Source organism: Rhinatrema bivittatum, chromosome 2 (assembly GCF_901001135.1).
Source record: "Rhinatrema bivittatum chromosome 2, aRhiBiv1.1, whole genome shotgun sequence".
Classification (NCBI taxonomy): domain Eukaryota; kingdom Metazoa; phylum Chordata; class Amphibia; order Gymnophiona; family Rhinatrematidae; genus Rhinatrema; species Rhinatrema bivittatum.
In genome coordinates, this window is record NC_042616.1 from 765,098,301 (window position 1) to 765,117,424 (window position 19,124).

At 45.9% G+C, this 19,124-nt stretch overlaps 1 protein-coding gene across 1 annotated transcript in view; it reads right to left on the reverse strand.

Annotated features, from left to right (window-relative positions):
- WASHC5 (WASH complex subunit 5) overlaps positions 1-19,124 on the reverse strand; it is a 205,789-nt gene that overhangs the window by 55,205 nt on the left and 131,460 nt on the right. The window contains 5 exon segments of the mRNA XM_029592012.1: positions 2,319-2,422; positions 9,247-9,326; positions 9,982-10,084; positions 15,060-15,222; positions 15,830-15,954. Of these exon segments, the coding sequence (XP_029447872.1) occupies positions 2,319-2,422; positions 9,247-9,326; positions 9,982-10,084; positions 15,060-15,222; positions 15,830-15,954 (575 nt within the window).

Genomic DNA, 19,124 nt, shown 5'->3' on the forward strand with positions numbered 1-19,124 from the left:
GAGAATTCTGGCCGTGGCGTTCATTACCATCTGGAGTGGTTTGGTGGTGCAGGCGGGAAGTCCCAGAAGGAGAGAATTGCAGTAGTCCAGTTTTGGGAGTATGATGGCCTGTAGGACCAGGCGGAAGTCTCTGTAGTTTAGTAGTGGTTTTAGTTTCTTTAGTGTCTGCAATTTAAAGAAGCATTCTTTCGTGGTGTTATTTACGAATTTGTTGAGGTTGAATCTGTTGTCCAGCAGTACACCCAGGTCTCTTACTTGTGGGGCGGAAGAAGTGACTGGACCTTGGCTAGCCGTTGGAGCGATGGGTGGAGAGTGATTTTCAGGAGCTATGATTAGGATTTCTGTTTTGTTCGTGTTTAGTACCAGGTTGAGGCTGGCGAGTAGGTTATTGATTGCTGTGAGGCATTTATTCCAGTACGCCATAGTTATGTGAAGAGATTCAGCTATAGGAATGAGTATTTGAATGTCATCCGCATAAAGGAAATGTGTTAGCTTGAGATTGGTAAGTAGGTGACAGAGTGGGAGAAGATAGATATTGAAAAGTGTGGGTGACAATGAGGATCCTTGCGGTACTCCCATCTTGGATTCTATGGGGTGAGACTCTTTGTTGTTCACTTTGACCTTGTAGAACCTATTGTCTAGAAATGATTTGAACCATTTGAACGCTGATCCTGTAATGCCTATATCTGAAAGACGCTGAAGTAGGCATGTGTGGCTCACTGTATCAAACGCTGCGGATAGATCCAGTAGAGCGAGGAGGCAGGGTTGACCTTTCTCCAGATTGAATATAATGGTGTCTGATAGTGAAGCTAGTAGGGATTCGGTGTTCAGGGTTTTACGAAAACCGAATTGGTTTGTGGTGAGGATGTTGTTATCATCGAGGAATTCTGAAAGTTGTCTATTTACAATTTTCTCCATAATTTTGGCGATCATTGGTAGGTTTGCTATAGGTCTGAAGTTGGCTGGGTTAGTAGTGGGAAGGTTAGGTTTTTTGAGGAGAGGCTTGAGCATTGCCAGCTTGAGTTGATTAGGGACATGGCCTTCAGTGAGGGAGCAGTTGATGATGTCTGCCAATGGTTTGGCAATGATGTTGGGGATGGAGCTCAGCAGATTGGAGGGGATGTGATCCAAAGGATGGGATGAAGGCTTGATCTTCTTGAGTATGTTTTCTATTTCTATGGTGGAAGTGTGTTCGAATGTATCGAGTGTGACTTGGGTAGTATTAGGTTGTTGGTTGGATGGGTCCGATGGTTGGGTACTGTAGGAAGCTGAGTGATTAGAGTGCGGTGAGGGAACCTTGAGGTTCCTTGATGCCCATAAACCATTCCCGTCATTCCCCATCCGACCAAAATTGAATCAATGGCTATCAACTCAGAGAAACAAAAATGCAGCCTATGAAGAGCCACTGAAACCCACATCAGTGGACCTCTATCTTCCACAGGAACAGACACCAACCAAAACAAGAGTCTAACCATAAGAAAAAATACAAGGCTTTACCTTCTTTCTAAAAGTAAGATTTTCTAATTTGCCTTGGCTTGACTGCAGCCAACAACCTGGTAAATTCTAGTTCAATTTTTTTTCCCAAGGGGGGCGGGGGGGCAGATCCTCTCATGATGCAAAACGTTGGCATCAGAATCTTAAATTTTGCTTTCTCTAACCTTGAGGACTAAGTTTTCCTATTTTTAAATCAGGGTGTATTAGTATGGAACCAGCTGTACTGGTGAATGACGACGAATTGAAGGGCAAGAGTGAGGTCCAGTAGAGAAATTATAAGCTCCGCACCATTTTTCAAATTCCCTCCATCTCTCAGGAGTTGGCATGGAAGGGGGAGATGTATGGAGCAGGAATACCGTAAGTGCAGTGCGTCGTCTCCCAAGCTTCTCCTGGAGGCACACCTAGTCAGTCAGATTTTCATGATTGCCACAATGAATAAGCAAGAGAGAGATCTGCATAGTATGCATATTCGTTATGGTTATCCTGAAAACCCAATTGATAAGGTGTGCCTCCAGGAGAAGGTTGCAGAACACGGGGCATAGTGGTTTGAGGTGACAATTACTGCCTTTTGATCAAACAGATTATTGCATAACAAGGACGCATCTCTGCCATAATCTGCTTTCCTTTCTTTGTTGTTTCCTTCTCAAATCTGTTGAATACTTGAAGAATCTTTGGTAGGGCACTCTTCAGCACATTGAAATACCCCTGCCAGAAAAGGACATGCAGCTCCAGAGCTGTCCAAAACAGCTTCTTGCCCAAGTCACAAAATAAGAGTTCAGTTTTATTTTCCCAAGCTATAAAACAAGAATGACTTAATTTCTTACTTATTAAAATTCTCCAGGGCCGCTCCCAGATGTTTGGAGTCAAACTTACAGGTGTAGTTTAATTCGTTGGCAATCTGCTGTCTCAAAATCTGCATCTGTCCAACCTGTGGGTGGGGTGACGGGGAGACAGTGAGAGCACATAACACAAATGTTGTTAGTATTTAGAAATTCTGCCAGCGCTGCTCATTCTCACACATTTCTACTCAACTGCCCTGGCTTCATGACCGTAGTTACAATTTTCATTGCAGTTACTATAGCCAACCAACTATCTCGTCAAGAGCATGTGCTCCCAGAACACCATGCGATACGGATGTAAAATGATGCTAAACCCGCTGCTACTGCTGGACAAGAACTGGAAAACTCCAAAGAGACTTCTTCAGGGAAAGAGCCTTCTCTGCTTTCCTTTGGCTTGGTGACAGATGGAAACAAATGTTTTTTCCCCCCCCACAAAGGGAGATTTATTTTTTCATCAGAAAATTTAAATCAGGTCCAGAATCACGCAAAAAAAATCATAAGCTTCCGACAAATGGTTTTAAAAATGTCGTTGAAGTTTTATTTACTTATCCACGTTCAAGGATTTAGTCTGTCTTCCATGGTCCTGTATAGGTCTTGTTATTCTCGATTGAATCTACTAAAGACGCAATTGGTGAGGGATATTCCCAATGTTTCTTGACCTTTGGAAATGTAATTAATCTTACCATGGTCTGGACTGTATTCTAATGGCATAAACATTTTTTCTAGACCTAGCACTGGCCAGATTTAAGGATTAACTTTTGGTAAATCCTTAGCATTCACCTAATGCATATTTATTGTGATTTAATTGTTGAGATTACTTATCTGATAATCCCCTTTTCCTTAGTGTAGACAGATGGACTCAGAACGAATGGGTATAGTATGCTCGTGCCAGCAGTTGGAGACGGATCTGACGTCAGCACGGGTATATATACCCCGACAGGAAGCGTAGCAACTCAGTAATCTTCCTTGCAAAAGCTGTTATGGATGTACTGACGATCAATGAAATTAGTGAAACAGGATTCCCCTGACCGATTGATAGGAGCTGGAGACCACCAGCATTCACAACCGGAAGGCGTTGACAACTGGTAGAGTGGACGCTCTTATGTAAGAAAATGACATGGCCTACCTTGAATTGGTGAAACCCATGTATACTGGCAGCCTGGGCGGGATGCTGAGTCCATCTGTCTACACTAAGAAAAAGGAGATTATCAGGTAAGTAATCTCAACATTTCCTGGAGTGTAGCCAGATGGACTCAGAACGAATGGGATGTACAAAAGCTTTACTCCCAGCCTGGGCGGGAGGCTGCCTGAGGACCTTGTAGGACTGCCCTCGCAAATGCTGTGTCCTCCCTGGCCTGGACATCCAGACGGTAGAACCTGGAAAAGGTATGGAGGGAGGACTATGTCGCCGCTTTACATATTTCTGCAGGCGACAGCATCCTGGATTCTGCCCATGATGCTGCTTGGGTTCTGGTAGAATGAGCCTTGACTTGTAGAGGCAGTGACTTCCCGGCCTCTACGTAAGCTGCTCTGATGACTTCTTTAATCCAGCGGGCGATGGTGGGCCGAGAGGCCGCTTCACCTTGTTTCTTTCCGCTGTGCAGGACGAACAGATGGTCTTGTCTTTCGTACTTCTTGTGTCAATTCCAGATATCTGGGCAGCAATCTGCCGATGTCGAGATGGCGTAGTAAACACCCTTCTTCAGATTTCTTCAAACCCGCCGTGGTAGGCAAGGATATGGTTTGGTTGAGGTGAAACCACTTTAGGTAGAAAGGAGGGAACCGTGCGAAGATGGATCGCCTCAGGAGTGATTCTCAGAAAGGGATCACGGCAGGACAGCGCTTGTAGCTCTGAGATGCGGCGTGCGGAACACACTGCCAGCAGAAACACCATCTTCAAAGTTAGAGAACGGAGAGACAGGCCCCGAAGGGGTCTGAAGGTGGATCCCGCGAGGAAATCCAAAACTAGGTTAAGGTTCCACAGGGGCACTGGCCACTTCAGTGGCGGACGAATGTGCTTGACTGCTTTCAGGAAGCGAGAAACATCTGGATGCGTGGCAATGGTCTTGCCATTCCTCCTGGGACCGTAGCAAGACAGCACAGCCACCTGAACCTTGATGGAGCTTAGGGAGAGACCCTTCTGAAGCCCATCTTGTAGAAAATCCAGAACAATAGGAATTGTGGTCGCATGTGGATTGGTGTCATGAGTATCGCACCAGTCTTCAAATATTATCCAGATCCTTACGTAGGTGAGAGATGTGGAAAACTTGCGGGCTCGGAGGAGTGTATCTATCACGGGCTCAGAGTAACCTTTTTTCTTCAGTCTAGCCCTCTCAATGGCCAGACCGTAAGAGAGAATTGAGCCGGATCCTCGTGGAGGATGGGACCTTGACGAAGCAGGTCCCTGAGAGGAGGCAGGGGAAGGGGCTCCCCTGCCAGTAGTCTTGTCATGTCCGCGTACCAGGGTCTTCTTGGCCAATCTGGTGCCACTAGAAGAACTAGGCCCCGGTGCTTCTGAATCTTGTGGATGATGGCGCCCAGCAGAGGCCACGGAGGAAAAGCGTATAGCAGAGTCCCTGGAGGCCATGACTGAACCAGGGCGTCGATCCCGTGTGAGAACGGGTCTCGCTTGCGGCTGAAGTATCTGGGTACTTGAGCATTGGACTTGTCTGCTAGTAAGTCCATGTCCGGAATCCCCCAGTGATCCACAATCATTTGGAAGGCTGTGGGCGACAGCTGCCATTCCCCTGGATTTAGGCTTTCTCTGCTGAGGAAGTCTGCCGTGGTGTTGTCCTTCCTGGCAATGTGGATGGCGGAGATGTCCTGAAGATTCGCCTCTGCCCAAGCCATCAGCGGGGCTATCTCTAGAGATATCTGTCGGCTTCTGGTTCTGCCCTGACGGTTGATGTATGCCACCGTGGTGGCGTTGTCGGACATCACTCTGACTGCTCGGTTCCGCAGTCTGTGAGCAAACTGCAGGCAGGCTAACCGGACTGCTCGTGCCTCTAGACGGTTGATGTTCTACCCCGACTCTTCTCTGTTCCACCACCCTTGTGCGGTGAGTTCTTCGCAGTGTGCTCCCCAGCCGCTCAGGCTGGCATCTGTGGTGAGCAGAGTCCACGTGGGGGAGGACATCTTCGACCCCCTGCTCTTGTGGTTGGACTGCAACCACCATCGTAACTGAGTCCGCACTCTGGCTGGCAGAGGTAGATGCACGGAATAATTCCGGAAGCGGGGGCTCCAGCGAGAGAGCAGGGAGCGTTGTAGAGGTCTCATATGGGCCCTTGCCCAGGGCACCACTTCCAGGGTGGAGGCCATGAGGCCGAGAACCTGCAGATAATCCCAAGCTATGGGCCGGCTGGCTCCCATCAAGGACCGGAGACGCATCTGAAGTTTTAATCTTCTCTTGGTAGTGAGACTGACTGTGTCTGCCTGGGTGTCGAACTGTACTCCTAGGTATTCCAGTGATTGGGAAGGCTGTAGGCAACTCTTGTTGAGGTTGACTACCCATCCCAGGCTTTCCAGAAGGGCGATCACTCTGTTGGTTGCCCGATGGCTCTCCTCCCGTGATTTTGCCCTGATCAGCCAATCGTCCAGGTAGGGATGGACGAGGATTCCTTCCCGTCTGAGCGCCGCTGCTACCATTACAACCACCTTGGTGAAGGTCCGTGGCGATGTGGCTAACCCGAAGGGCAGAGCCCGGAATTGGAAGTGGCGTCCCAGAACCTTGAAGCGTAGGTAGCGCTGATGATCCGGATGGATGGGGATATGCAGGTAGGCTTCTGACAAGTCTAAGGCCGTGAGGAATTCTCCTGGCTGGACTGCGGTCTTGACTGAGGGCAGAGTTTCCATGCGAAACCTCGGGACCCTTAAGTATAGATTGACTGACTTGAGGTACAACACGGGCCGGAAAGTGCCCTCTTTCTTGGGTACCATGAAATAAATGGAATAGTGTCCAGAATTCATTTCCCATGCAGGTACTGGGATGATGGCTTTCAAGGACAGGAGCCTCGCCAGGGTAGCTTCCAAGGCTGCCTTCTTGTGTATGGGACACGAAGATTCCACAAACCTTTCCGGAGGGAGATGATGAAAGTCCAGATAATACCCCTCTCGGATGATGGCGAGGACCCACTGGTCCGACGTAATCTCGACCCATCTGGGGTAGAAGAGGGTTAACCTGCCCCCTATGGCTCTGTCCCCCAGATGGATCGGCTGATTCTCATTGGGAGGCACGGCCGGGACCTGAACCCGAGCCGGCTCCCCTCTTGCGCTGCTTGTTCCGAAAGACTGGTTCCTGGCCTGAGGACGAAGCGCCTGGTAGCGACTCCTATAGGGAGTGAAGCGCTGGGAGCTTTACCTCTGGAGGGCCTTGGAAAGGCGCGCTGATTCCTTCTGAACCGATCTTCTGGCAGTCGGGGTACTGGAGAGGTGCCCCATGTGCTGGCCAGTTTATCAAGGTCGCTGCCAAACAGGAAAGAACCCCTAAAGGGCATTCTGGTGAGGTGTGTCTTTGAAGGTGCATCGGCTGACCAATTCCGTATCCAGAGCTGCCTCCTGGCAGCTACGGAGGATGAGATCCCCTTGGCTGTTGTATGGACTAGGTCTGATGCAGCATCCGTGAGGAACGAGAGAGCTGACTCCATGTCTGTCGCCGGAGCATTGTTCCTGACCTGTGACAAACAGGAACGCGTCACCACTGTGCAGCAGGTTGCGATCCGCAAAGATAGAGCTGCCACCTCAAAGGTCTGTTTCAGGATGGCGTCCAGGCGTCGGTCATGAGCCTCCTTGAGGGCCCGCCCCCCCCTCAACTGGAATGGTAGTGCGCTTGACCACAGCGCTGACCAAGGCGTCCACCTGAGGGCACGCCAGCATCTCCTTGATTGCTGGTTCCAGAGGGTACATGCCCGTCAGGGCCCGACCCCCTTTGAATGAGGCTGCTGGTGCAGCCCATTCCAAATCTATCAGTTGCTGTGCTGCTTGCAAGAAGGGAAAATGGCGGGCTGTAGGATGAAGACGTTCCAGCAGAGGGTTTTGCGTAGAGGGCACCGTAGTGCTGGGACCTGTAATATCCAACTCTGCCAGGCACTGAGATACCAGGTCGGAGAGATCTTCCTTGGGAAAGAACTGCCTCATGGTTCGATATGGCTCAATCCCCGAGGGAAGTTCCCCCTCCTCCGGGGGTTCGGACTCGTCCTCCGAGACATTAGGGTCCATCTGAACCGGACTGCTCGGAGGTGGGTGCCCATGATAAGGGAGCGAAGGTCCAGGGGCAGGATCAGCTGGAGTAACAACCGCAGCAGCCGGAGCAGCAGGGCCCGGACAGGAAGCTGACTGCATCTGTACAAAGGCATGGATCCCCTTAAAGAGATCCACCCAGGAAATGGAAGCGGTCTCGAGTCGTCGGGGTACCAGATCCCCCGTATCCCAGGTTGTTCGAGACTGCCTGCTAGGTCCGGAGTGGCCCCTGGGGAACTGTCAGCAAACCGTGGTTGAGACTGGTCCTGGCCCGAGACTCCCACTGCCTCCTCACACTGGGCACAAAGGGAGTCTGGCTCCTCGCTATGCGTGGCTCTAAGCTGGCATGCTGAACAGAGGCCGAGGGCTTTAATGCCTGAATCAGGAGGCGCTGCCGCTGAAGACGCTGAGGCGTTCTGTTCCATTGAAAAATATGCGCTTAATAATATGCGGCAGCAATATGCGCTCAATACAACAGGCGCTCAATAATATGCGGCAGCAATATACGCTTAATACAACAAGCGCTCAATAATATGCGGCAGCAATATACGCTTAACTCAACAGGCGCTCAATAATATGCGACAGCAATATACGCTTAATACAACAGGCGCTCAATAATATGCGGCAGCAATATACGCTTAATATAACAGGCGCTCAATAATATGCGGCAGCAATATACGCTTAACACAACAGGCGCTCAATAATATGTGGCAGCAATATACGCTTAATACAACAGGCGCTCAATAATATGCGATTAGCAACATATGCTCAATGCTATCCAATATGCGCTCATTAGTCTGCGGTCAGCAATATACGCACAATAATATACAATATGTGCTCAGTAGTATGAAATATACACTCAAGGATCTCCCATATGCGCGTAAGCATAGACAGGCGCCTATCATGGGCGCTCAATACCTGAACAAAGCAGACAAAATGGCGACCTCCACGGCGTGCCACATGCAGACAACGCCGCCGATCCTCATTCCTCGGAGACCAAAAAGTAAGAGATGTACGCCTTACCTGATCCTCGGCGCTTCCCGGTTGGAACCCGGGCGGTCTCTGGCTGCGGGGGGAGAGGGGAAATACCTTCACCGCCACGCTTGAGGAAATGCACCCGCTGCCTCGTCCACGCCAGGACCGAGGCGCCTCTTTCGCCACGCCCGAGCCCTTCTCGCCCGGGGGGCTACGTCCCTGCCGCGATTCGGCCACCGGACCGAGGCCTTAAACCTCCAGGGGATCACGGAAATCACCCTGGGAAACTCAACTGGGGGAGGGACCCCAAGGGTATCACCGCAGGAGTGCGGGGCTCGATGTTCCTGAAGAAATTTAGTAAAAAGAATATAGAAAATAGAAAGTAGATTGGAAACACGCTCAGCGAGCGTGCAGGCTCTCCAAACTGCTTTGGAGACGGAAATTACTGAGTTGCTACGCTTCCTGTGGGGGTATATATACCCGTGCTGACTTCAGATCCGTCTCCAATTGCTGGCACGAGCATACTATACCCATTCGTTCTGAGTCCATCTGGCTACATGCCAGGAAAATGCTAATTTGGCTTTGAGCCCTAGTACTGCAGTTTTCCCTGTTCTACTAGACTGAGATATGTTGTACCTTGATTCCTCATTATGAAACCAGAAAAGTCACCCAAACAGGATTTTTTTTTTTAAACAAATAGTACCTTCATTATAGCATCCAGATATGCGCTCCAGATCCTTTGAGTTTTGGCAATGGTGGCAGAATAAATTTTGCTAGAGTTCGCTTGCAACAAAAACAAAAATTAATACATACATCGAATGCTGCAATAATTAGAAAGAGAGTACATGACAGTAGATAAAGATTGCAAAGCTCATCCAGGCTGCCCAATTTACTTCCTATTATTTATTTATTTATTTATTTATTTTATTTAGATTATTTTATATACCGAAGTATAGCAGGCTGCCTTCACTCCGGTTTACAATGTAAACAACATAATACATGTAACGCATTCATGACGAACATATTGAAACGTGCATAGACAACTAGTAACAATTCGGCATATGTCAAAAGTGTGTGAAAACAGGTATAAAAGAGTAAGACTTACAAATTGGACTTGCAGTGGGAGAGCATGAATAGTTAATCATTTAGATACAAAACTTAAGTGAAAAACACGTTGGGGAATGTTAAAGAGGCTCATTCAAATGGGAAAAGAGGAGTGGGAAGGAAAGGAGGGAACGGGTCCTAGGGAGCCATGGAAGGATAAAAAAGGGTACAGGACATAATTTAAATAGAGGGGGTAAGGAGGAAATGGCATGGGTGGTAGGAAGTAAATAGAGCATGGCTAGAAGATGAAGTAAGACTGAGCAGATGGGATTGGATTAACCAACTCAGTCTGTGAATGTTTGTCTAAATAACTTAAGGAGTTAAGGGAACTTACCCACAATTCCTTTCAGAGGGCTGACAACTTTCTGGAGGGCTTTTAATGTGTCCTGCACAGCTTTGTCTTTGAGTATGATCTTATGATACATGATGAGGAAGTTCTATACAGAAAAAGGAGATAGGTTCACTGCACTGCAGAACACGTTTTTTCTCCTCCATTTGATACCTGAGCAAGAGGACCACCTTTAACTGACTACAGGACTTATCTTCCGCAGTTCTAAGTAGTAAGCCCATTCAATGCGGTTTACCAAGCAAACTTAGAATAAGGTAAACAGCATGAAAAATACCATTGTAATAAAAACAGGGAGTAAAATGTCACATCCAGTCTGAAATCATACAAGCAATACACATCATATAAAAGCCCCTCACAACTTCACCATCAGGCCATATAGGAAACACACAAGAATCCACCCCGCCCCAAATATTCATAGCAAAAATACACTATAAAAAGTAATTTCATAACAACCCTACCCATTTGTCACGAATGTGCAATTTAATTCCTTATAATAAGTCAGAAGTGTAAAGTACCTATTGTGTTTCCTTTACAGGTGAAACAACTCCTTGAGTCCTGTGAGACCAAATCGCTCTCCTTCTACACCATTCACGCATGATGAAAACCAAATAAAATTTCACTCCCAGCGACCATCCATTGAGCCAATCCCAACTATGAAGAGAGAACCTCTGTGCATGGCATTAATTAAGTATATACCAAGGGGCCCACAACTCTCAGGCTGACAGACTAGGGCACATCAGCCACAATGCCTGTTCACTTGGAAACACAACCTGGCAAAACTCAACAGCCAATGGCTCATAACAAAAGAGATCAATGTGGTCAAATGGCCAAGCCTTTAAACATTTATAGAAAGACAGAGTTCATTTGAAATCTTAAGCTTGAGAGAAAGTAGTGGAACCTTCACAGTGAATGGGTTTTCAAAGTCTGAAAGCCTTAACATAAGAACATAAGAACATAAGAAAATGCCATACTGGGTCAGACCAAGGGTCCATCAAGCCCAGAATCCTGTTTCCAACAGTGGCCAATCCAGGCCATAAGAACCTGGCAAGTACCCAAAAACTAAGTCTATTCCATGTAACCATTGCTAATGGCAGTGGCTATTCTCTAAGTGAACTTAATAGCAGGTAATGGACTTCTCCTCCAAGAACTTGTCCAATCCTTTTTTAAACACAGCTATACTAACTGCACGAACCACATTCTCTGGCAACAAATTCCAGTTTAATTGTGCGTTGAGTAAAAAAGAGTAAAAAAGAACTTTCTCCGATTAGTAACGATGGCTTGACTCAAACGGAGAGGACTTGCTGGACAGTACCATTAGATCAGAGTCTTAAGGTAAGTTGGGCCTTGCTCTCTGATGACCTTGAAGGCCAAGCAAAGGATTATGAAAATGATTGAGTTTGATCGGAAGTCAGTGTAATGATATCAGTAATAGGGTGGCTCTGTCCCACCTTCAGCTTCCAGTAATAATGCAGACTGCTACAGCCATAGTTATCTGCAGACAAAGTAAGAACTTTTTTGAAATGCTCAGGCCGCATTGCAGTAATCTAAGTGCCCCCCCTTACCCCCTTTCCTCTCTTCCCCCTCCTCCAGTGCTAGATGCTCATACAGGTTTCTATAATTGTCATTCATTTCTATATAAATTTGCATACTATTTTTCAAATAGTAGGTACTCTAGCCTTTATTATCAAAACTTTCTCTCCCTCCTCTCCTTTTCTTCTGTATTCAGTGCCTAAGATATCATTGTAATTGTTGTACTTACAACACTTGGTATGTTCCTCTTGTTATATTATACTACTAGCGGTACCCGGCCATGCGTTGCAGTGGCAGAGTCAGGTTCTTTACCCTCCCTCCCCCTTCCTCATTTACCTCAGTCACTCATCCTCCTCCCCCTTGGTCACTCACCCCCCCCTTCCCTCCCCTGTCCCCACTCCAACTCTCTCCCCTCACACTCACCTCTCCCCTCATTCTTCCTCCCCTGACACTCACCTCCCCCCTCATTCTCCCTCCCCTCACTGCCTACCCTTCAGATCAGAAAACCTTTGTCTTTCTATTTCTGTGGGAACCCCCCCACCCCAAAAAAAACAACCCCCAATCCCAACCCTTTAAATCAAATAATAACCCCTCATCCTCCTGCCCCCTCCCAAGACCTGGGAAATTAAAATTGTTGGTGCTACATGTGGTCTGTCCCTGGGCGTCTGTGCGCATTATGTAGCCAAATAGGGGAGTGCCTAACCAAATTTGCACTTCCAAATTTGTTTTGTGGTCTGGGGAGGGTTATTTTGGTGCGTTCCCGAGATCGTGCAAGTTTAGTGTATGTATTTGTGTGTGAACCTCCCCCTTCTCCCAAAAAACAACCCTATGAGAAAAGTTCTCTTAAACTAGCCACCCCACACTCTCCTGCCCCCCCTCCCCCAGCCCTGTGAAAAACAGTAGCCCTCCCCTGCCCCCCCCCCCCGAGTTGCTGAATGAATGAAACCTGCCCCCCCCTCGTGACCCCTCCCCAAGATGTTCGCAATAAATTCATTACCACCCCCCACCCTCCAGACCCCCCGAGACCTGATAAAAATGTCAGTCGGTGGAGCGGGCGTTCAGGAGCGGTCCGGGAGTGATGTATTGGCGTTGGTCAGTCGGCTGCGAGCACTGAAATGGGTTCCGACGGCCCTTTGCCCTTACTATGTCAGTGAGGTGGAACAATGGCAGCGGTAGGTCCTCTGACATAGTAAGGGAAAAGGTCCGTTGGCTGCCAGTCCTGAAAATGGCGCCGAGGGGCCCTTGCCCTTACTATGTCACATGGCTACTGCCGCCATTGGTGTCCGAGTGGCATAGTAAGGGAAAGGGCCGTCGGCGCCATGTTGAGTGCTGGCAGCCGACGGCCGTAGTGCAGGAGATGTGTCCCGGACCGGTCCTGGCCCCCCGCTGGAGCCTCCCGGACTTCTGTCAGGTTTTGTGTGTGTTGGGAGGCTGGGGGAAGTAAATCAATTTGGCATGTGTGTGGGGGGCGTGAGGAGGGTGGTAGGTGTATTTTATCTGTAAAGGAAATAGTTATCTTCCGGCGAAAAAAGTGCAGGAATGTGTTAAAATGGAAGTGAAACATGGACCTGGAGTGGCGAAATGATTAGTGTAGCGTGTGTTAGTGTAAGGTGTAACAGATGGCGAAAAAAATGTTAAACCTATTTTACCTGTCACAGGTGTGACATATCTGTAATGTAAGTACAGAAGAACCTTCCTGTATGCAAAATGAAGGTTGTGTCCAAATTTGAAAGCAATCGGTTCAGTGGTTTCTGAGATTATCGATTTTGTCCAAACTATTTAACATTTTTATTTATATAGATTGAACTGTTCAGTATGTACTCCGTGTTAGCCTACTGTTCAATACTTATGAAATTTCCTTTCTTGTAGATAAGAGTTTGCCGGTCCCCCTGACACAGCTGGGATGCTAAACATGGCCATATTGGGGTTCCTTGTTCAAGAAGTAAATTATATTTCCAAGAAGGTTTCTTTGTTGCCTTTAAATTTAATAAAATTGGGGACTAATGTATTGAACAATGTTTTATTTAATATTTGAGCCACACATTTTCTCTCTGTTATGAATAACCTAATGTGACAGAAAAACCTCCTGTGCAGATAAGGCCTTAACTGTTTTAGCAAACATAGGTTTAGGAAGACTTTCCTTGCCACTGCAGCCACCTGGGTCACCAGCGATATTGCAGAATTGATTATGAACTCTAAGTTCATAATCTAAGTGTATGTGGGGGGGCCTAACTGTGTCTGAGGTGTTAAGGAGACACAATCTACATTGATAAGCAAGTCAAAAACCGGCATGTCTGCCTTACCCACCCACAGCAGCTCCGGTTTACCAGGTTTAAACAGAGTCTGCTGTTCCACATTCACAGATTCGCAGCTAAGAAACATTCATGAAGATGCTGGCAGGTCTTCTACAGAAATCCCTCGACAGGTAATGTTTTTAATGTCATCAGCACTTCGTTTCCAAAGTTTGAACAAACATATTCCGCATGGACAGCTGCTGCCCTTGTAAAGTGGAAGTCGGTGTAGAGGATTCCTTTTATTTCTAGAACGAGCCAGTCATTCTAGGGTTTTGGAATTAGAAGAAATTGCAAAACACATTAAACATATATAGACCTTCTCTTGGTTCGCCTGCAGGCCTCACTCAGGCTGTGGCACTGTGCTCAGTCGTGCCCCTCTCCACGAGGGGTGAGTCGGGCCTGGATATGCCACAGAAATTGTGCACGTAGGCCAAGGGAAGATGACCCATTACAGTGACTGCCCCTCCTGGTCAATGGTCAGCAGTGGCTCATCTCCAGTTCTCCAGCTGGCAAGCGTTACCTAGCACTGACCTGGCAAGAGGGGGTGAGGGGAGAAGTATAAAAGATGAAATCACCCTCATATGTATCTGAACAATTCAATGTCAGCAAAAGGGGCTGGCTGAGAAGTAGACCTTCTCGAAATGATTTGCAGGCTTTCAGCCATCCTCGTTGAGGGATTCTAAGAGGTCCATCACTCATTCTGTCACTTTTCAATAAGGAGCTGCACTTATTCCAGGTTAGAATTTTATCTCATGCTTTTAGGTGGGGAATTTTCATGTTCTATTATGCATGCAGGTACTTTTTTTTGGTCCAACTTAAGAAATAGGGCTGGAAAATTCTTTAGAAAACTTTAGGCACCAGCCAAACCTTTTAGGAGGCAGGGAAATCTTTTTGCTTTATTTTTTTTCTTGCTGGTTATTTTATTTCTTGTTTTTGTTTTGTCTTACTTTGCCAGGTCTCTCCCCAGACCCTACTAGTGTTGGTGTCTCATGTCATGCTTGAATTGCCAGGTACTACAGACACCGGTGCAACCTGACACCCAGGATTTGTCCAGCCCTGTTGAGAAGTATCCACAAACGCTGCATTTGAGCATTCAAGACCACAGAGGTCCCTGCTTCAGATGACTTCAGCAAAAGATTTTCCCAGTACCAGTATGACTACTATGACGCAGAGCGTGCACTTGCACACACAAACAAGCACACACAGAAAGACACAAAAATACTGCAGAACACAAGGTACCTGCAGCTCCTTCACAATCATAAAGCATAGCAGTCTGTCTAAACCATTCAGACCAAAGGTCCCCAGCGAGTCCTGGATCTCTGAGAAAAGGTGATTATTGGTCACTTCCTGGTGCGTTTTCATGTCATACCACGTGTTCATTTGGTCTATGTAACATGTGACCCTAAGAAAAAAAAAAAGAGACAGGCATAATTTTTCCTTATCAATGTGCTCTTCTAGAAAATTAGGAGGTTTTTAAAAAAAAACAAAAAACATATTGAGAACTAGTGGGGTGGAAAAGACTAATATCTAAGCAGACTATTTCTTTGTCCAAGTCCGGCCTGGCCTGGTCCATGTCCTAGATACAATCAGGCCCTCCTGCACAGTGTCATCTTCGAAGCTTTAGCATTCCCTGCTGCCTTTGCTCAGTCACTGTCCTGTTACATCAATGTTCAGTATGTCACTGCCACACAACCCATGACTGAATTAGTAGAAATGTTCTCTTATTTCTACAATGATCCCTCCAATAAATCTCCACAGCCTTCAGATCCCCCTATTCAAAGTTTGAGATCAGCTCTAAAACACTCCAGCTGTTCTTACACTATTCTGTGTGCTCTTATGTGGTTCACAAATTGAGAGAAGAGGAGGAAGAGACAGACAGACACTGAGAAAGATACGGACATTTTGGGAGAGGTGGGGGACACAATTTGAAATGCAGCATTTCATCTCAGAATTAAGCAGTAACAGGCCCAACCAGTGAACGAGGAAAACAAGTCCCACCGACAACTTACTTTGGATCTGTAATCCTCAGGATCTCTCTGCAAAGCCGACCAATAAATGTTACAGATTCATCCACAGGTGGAAATCTGGGTATAGGAATATGCGTAGACTGATAAATACTTTGCCAATCTTGGACCTAACAAAGAGCAATAAAAAGGAAAGGTCATGTTAAATTACCCACAAATTTATACATCCTGACTTTTTTTCATTTTAATTGAAAAACTTGTTTTTCCTGTTTGAGGTTTGGAATGGACCCTGACATTACAGAGATAAATGGTATCATGGCCCTGGTCCTCTGCTCTTCTGACTTTGTTTCTACTAAGACACTTATTCATCCTTTCAATTTTTTTTTTTTTTTTTTTACTTGCGCAGCTCTTTTTCCATGATCTTCCCAAGTCCCAAATCTCATACATTTCAGCATATCCAGAATGGAGAAATTTAATTACCTGTTAATTTTCTTTCCATGAATCCTGTTACACCAGTTCAGACAGGCGAGTTTATGACCCCCTGCCAGCAGATGGAGGCAGAGTACACAGTTTTCTCAGTGACCTTCAGTTGTTGAGCACAGAAAAACCCAGTATACCTAATAACAAAGCACTAATCAAAACATTTAATGTGATAAAAAAAAATTCAAAATGTCAACACTTCAAAATAGGAAAAGAAGATCCCCTTAGAAAATAATACCTGTCCCGATGCTAGATATAATCGAAGAGGAAAAGAACTGTGCAGATACACTGCAGTGAAAATATACAACTTAAAAACCTCTATCATCACCTTGCTCTCCTTTTGCAGCCCAACTATCTGGAAGGGTCCTCGACTGGTGTAGCAGGATTCATGGAAAGAAAATTAACAGGTAAAAAAATTTCTCCTTTCATTTCATCCTGCTACACCAGTCCAGACAGGTGGGAAGTATTGAAGCCCAATTAATCTGGGGTGGGGGTGGGTGGGAAGGATGTAAGAGCCACCTTTAGAATACCAGCCTGTTTATCAATTACATCCAACCTATAATGCCCGGACAATAAATGCAGTGATGACCATGTCGCTGACTTACAAATATCATCCACCAGAGCAATTGTAACCATTTCGACCCAGGGAAAAAACTGAGCTCTAGCAGAACGTGCTTGGTCGGTCTCTGGAAACTGACATCAATTGAGAAGATATGCTGAAGAAATCGGGCCTCCAAAAAAAGAATAAACAGCCTATCCATTCTGTGTAAAGGACTGGCAGCCTCCAGATATCTCAGGACAACTCAGTGAGCATCCAGCAATCTCAGCAACTTGTGGTGCTCTGACACTCCTCCTTAGAAAATAGGTGGTAAAGAAATAGACTGAGGTGAAAAACCGAAGTGACCTTAGGAAGGAAGGAAGAAAGGTACAGTCCCGTAGGGTCACCGAATCAGACACAAAGACCAAAATAGAGTCTTTACAGAAAAAAGTCTGAATTTCGTAAAAATGTGTGGTGGAGCAGATAGTTTTAAAAAAAAAACCCCCTGATATCAAGGATATGTCTTTAATTAAGCAATATTTCAGGAGTTCAAAGGAAGAAGCCACTAGAGCCTTCAGCACCAAGTTGAGATCCCATGGGGTCACCATTGGCTGAAAAGATGGAGTAGGCCTCTTTACACCTTGAACAAAACAGACCAAATCTGAATAAGCAGCAACTAGTTTCCCTGAATTTTATCCCTGAAACAAGAGATGGCAGCCACTTGAACCTATAAGGAATTTAAAGCTAAGCTTTTATTCACAACATTCTGGAGGAAAGCTAATATAGAAGGGATATCTGCCCAAGGAGAAATCACTTTTCTTTTTTTTTTAAACAGAAAACTTCAAAGATGTGCCAGACTCTATCATAGGCCAAGGAGTTGGAAGTCTTATGAGCTTTCAAAAGTGTGGAAACTATCGAAGAAGAGTTACCCTTCTTTCTCAGTTACGACCCTTCAAGAGATAAGCTGTAAGATAAAATGGAGTCAGATCCTCCATGGAGATTGGTCCCTGAACCAGGAAATCCCGAGCTATTGGGAGACGATGAGGTCAGTCTATTTTGCAAAAGCACGAGATACACATACCACAGCCTCCTCAGCCAGTCTGGGGCCACCAGGATCACGGGAATCCTTTGCAATAGTCTGACGATCAAAGGCCAAGGCAGGAACAAGTATAGTAATTTCACTTTCAGCCAGGGTTGTAGGAAGGCATCTAGCCTTTTGGTTCTGAATTCCCTGTGCCTGCTGAAAAAGTGATGGCTTATCAATTGGCTTGGGAGAGAGGTTTGGGGGAAATTTTAGAAGAGGGTGAATGGGACCAGTGTTATGTGGCTGTTGGGCAAAGCTCAGTTTTGGCCTCAATAAAGGAAAATGGGTACAAACTTTTATAAAGAAGTACCTGACACCAGTTCAACTAAACAAAATATCAATTACATATTGTGACAAATGCTGGAAGGGATGTGGCACCAGAGTTACTTTTTACCATTTATAGTGGACTTGCCCAGAGATAGCTAAGCTTTGGGATAAAGTCATGGATTTTATAAGGGAACTACTTGGGTTACTGGTTCCTAAGGATCTTATATTGTGTTTGTTAAACATCCCATTAGGGGTGAGTATTGAGTCAACGATGATGAATTTTACAGATAATAGTAGTCAGATATGAGATAGCTTACTGGTGGCAGAGATCTGAGGTGCCGTTTCTTATAGGGTCTGCTCCAGGATTGAGAGAGTTTACTATATGGGGAAACTCTCAATTATGAAGAATGACAAATTGAAAAAGCTTGGGAAAATTTGGGAACCTTACGTGCAATGGAAGTACAAATGTAAAGATGTCTAGAATTTTGAGAGGAGGGGTGGGTGTCAAAGGAGCGATTAGAAGAGATATGCTTTTTGATATTCAAAGGGGAACTGTTGGGGGAATAATCTTGATAGCAGGTACTGATATTTATACAGTCTTCAATGTGATGTATTAAGTTAGATGTTCAATGTCTTAGCAAAAATGTATTATGGTCTGATTTATGCCACTAGCTAATTTTTTTTTTTCACAGTTTTTGCCTGTTAATAAAACTTGAATTCTCAAAAAAAATAAAAAGTGATGCATTTTGGCTTTCTTGAAAGTTACCATCAGATCCATGTAAAGCAGACCTGATCGAAGCATGATCTGCTAAAACACATCCTGAACTCTTATTCACAGGGATCCAGAAGATTTCTGCTTAGAAATATGGTCTGTCAACAAGAGCAGAAGATTTTCCTCCACCCAAGGGAACAGGAGGTTTGTCTCTTCCGAGACCTTTAGTCTACAGGTGCTGCCTTGTCTGTTCATATAT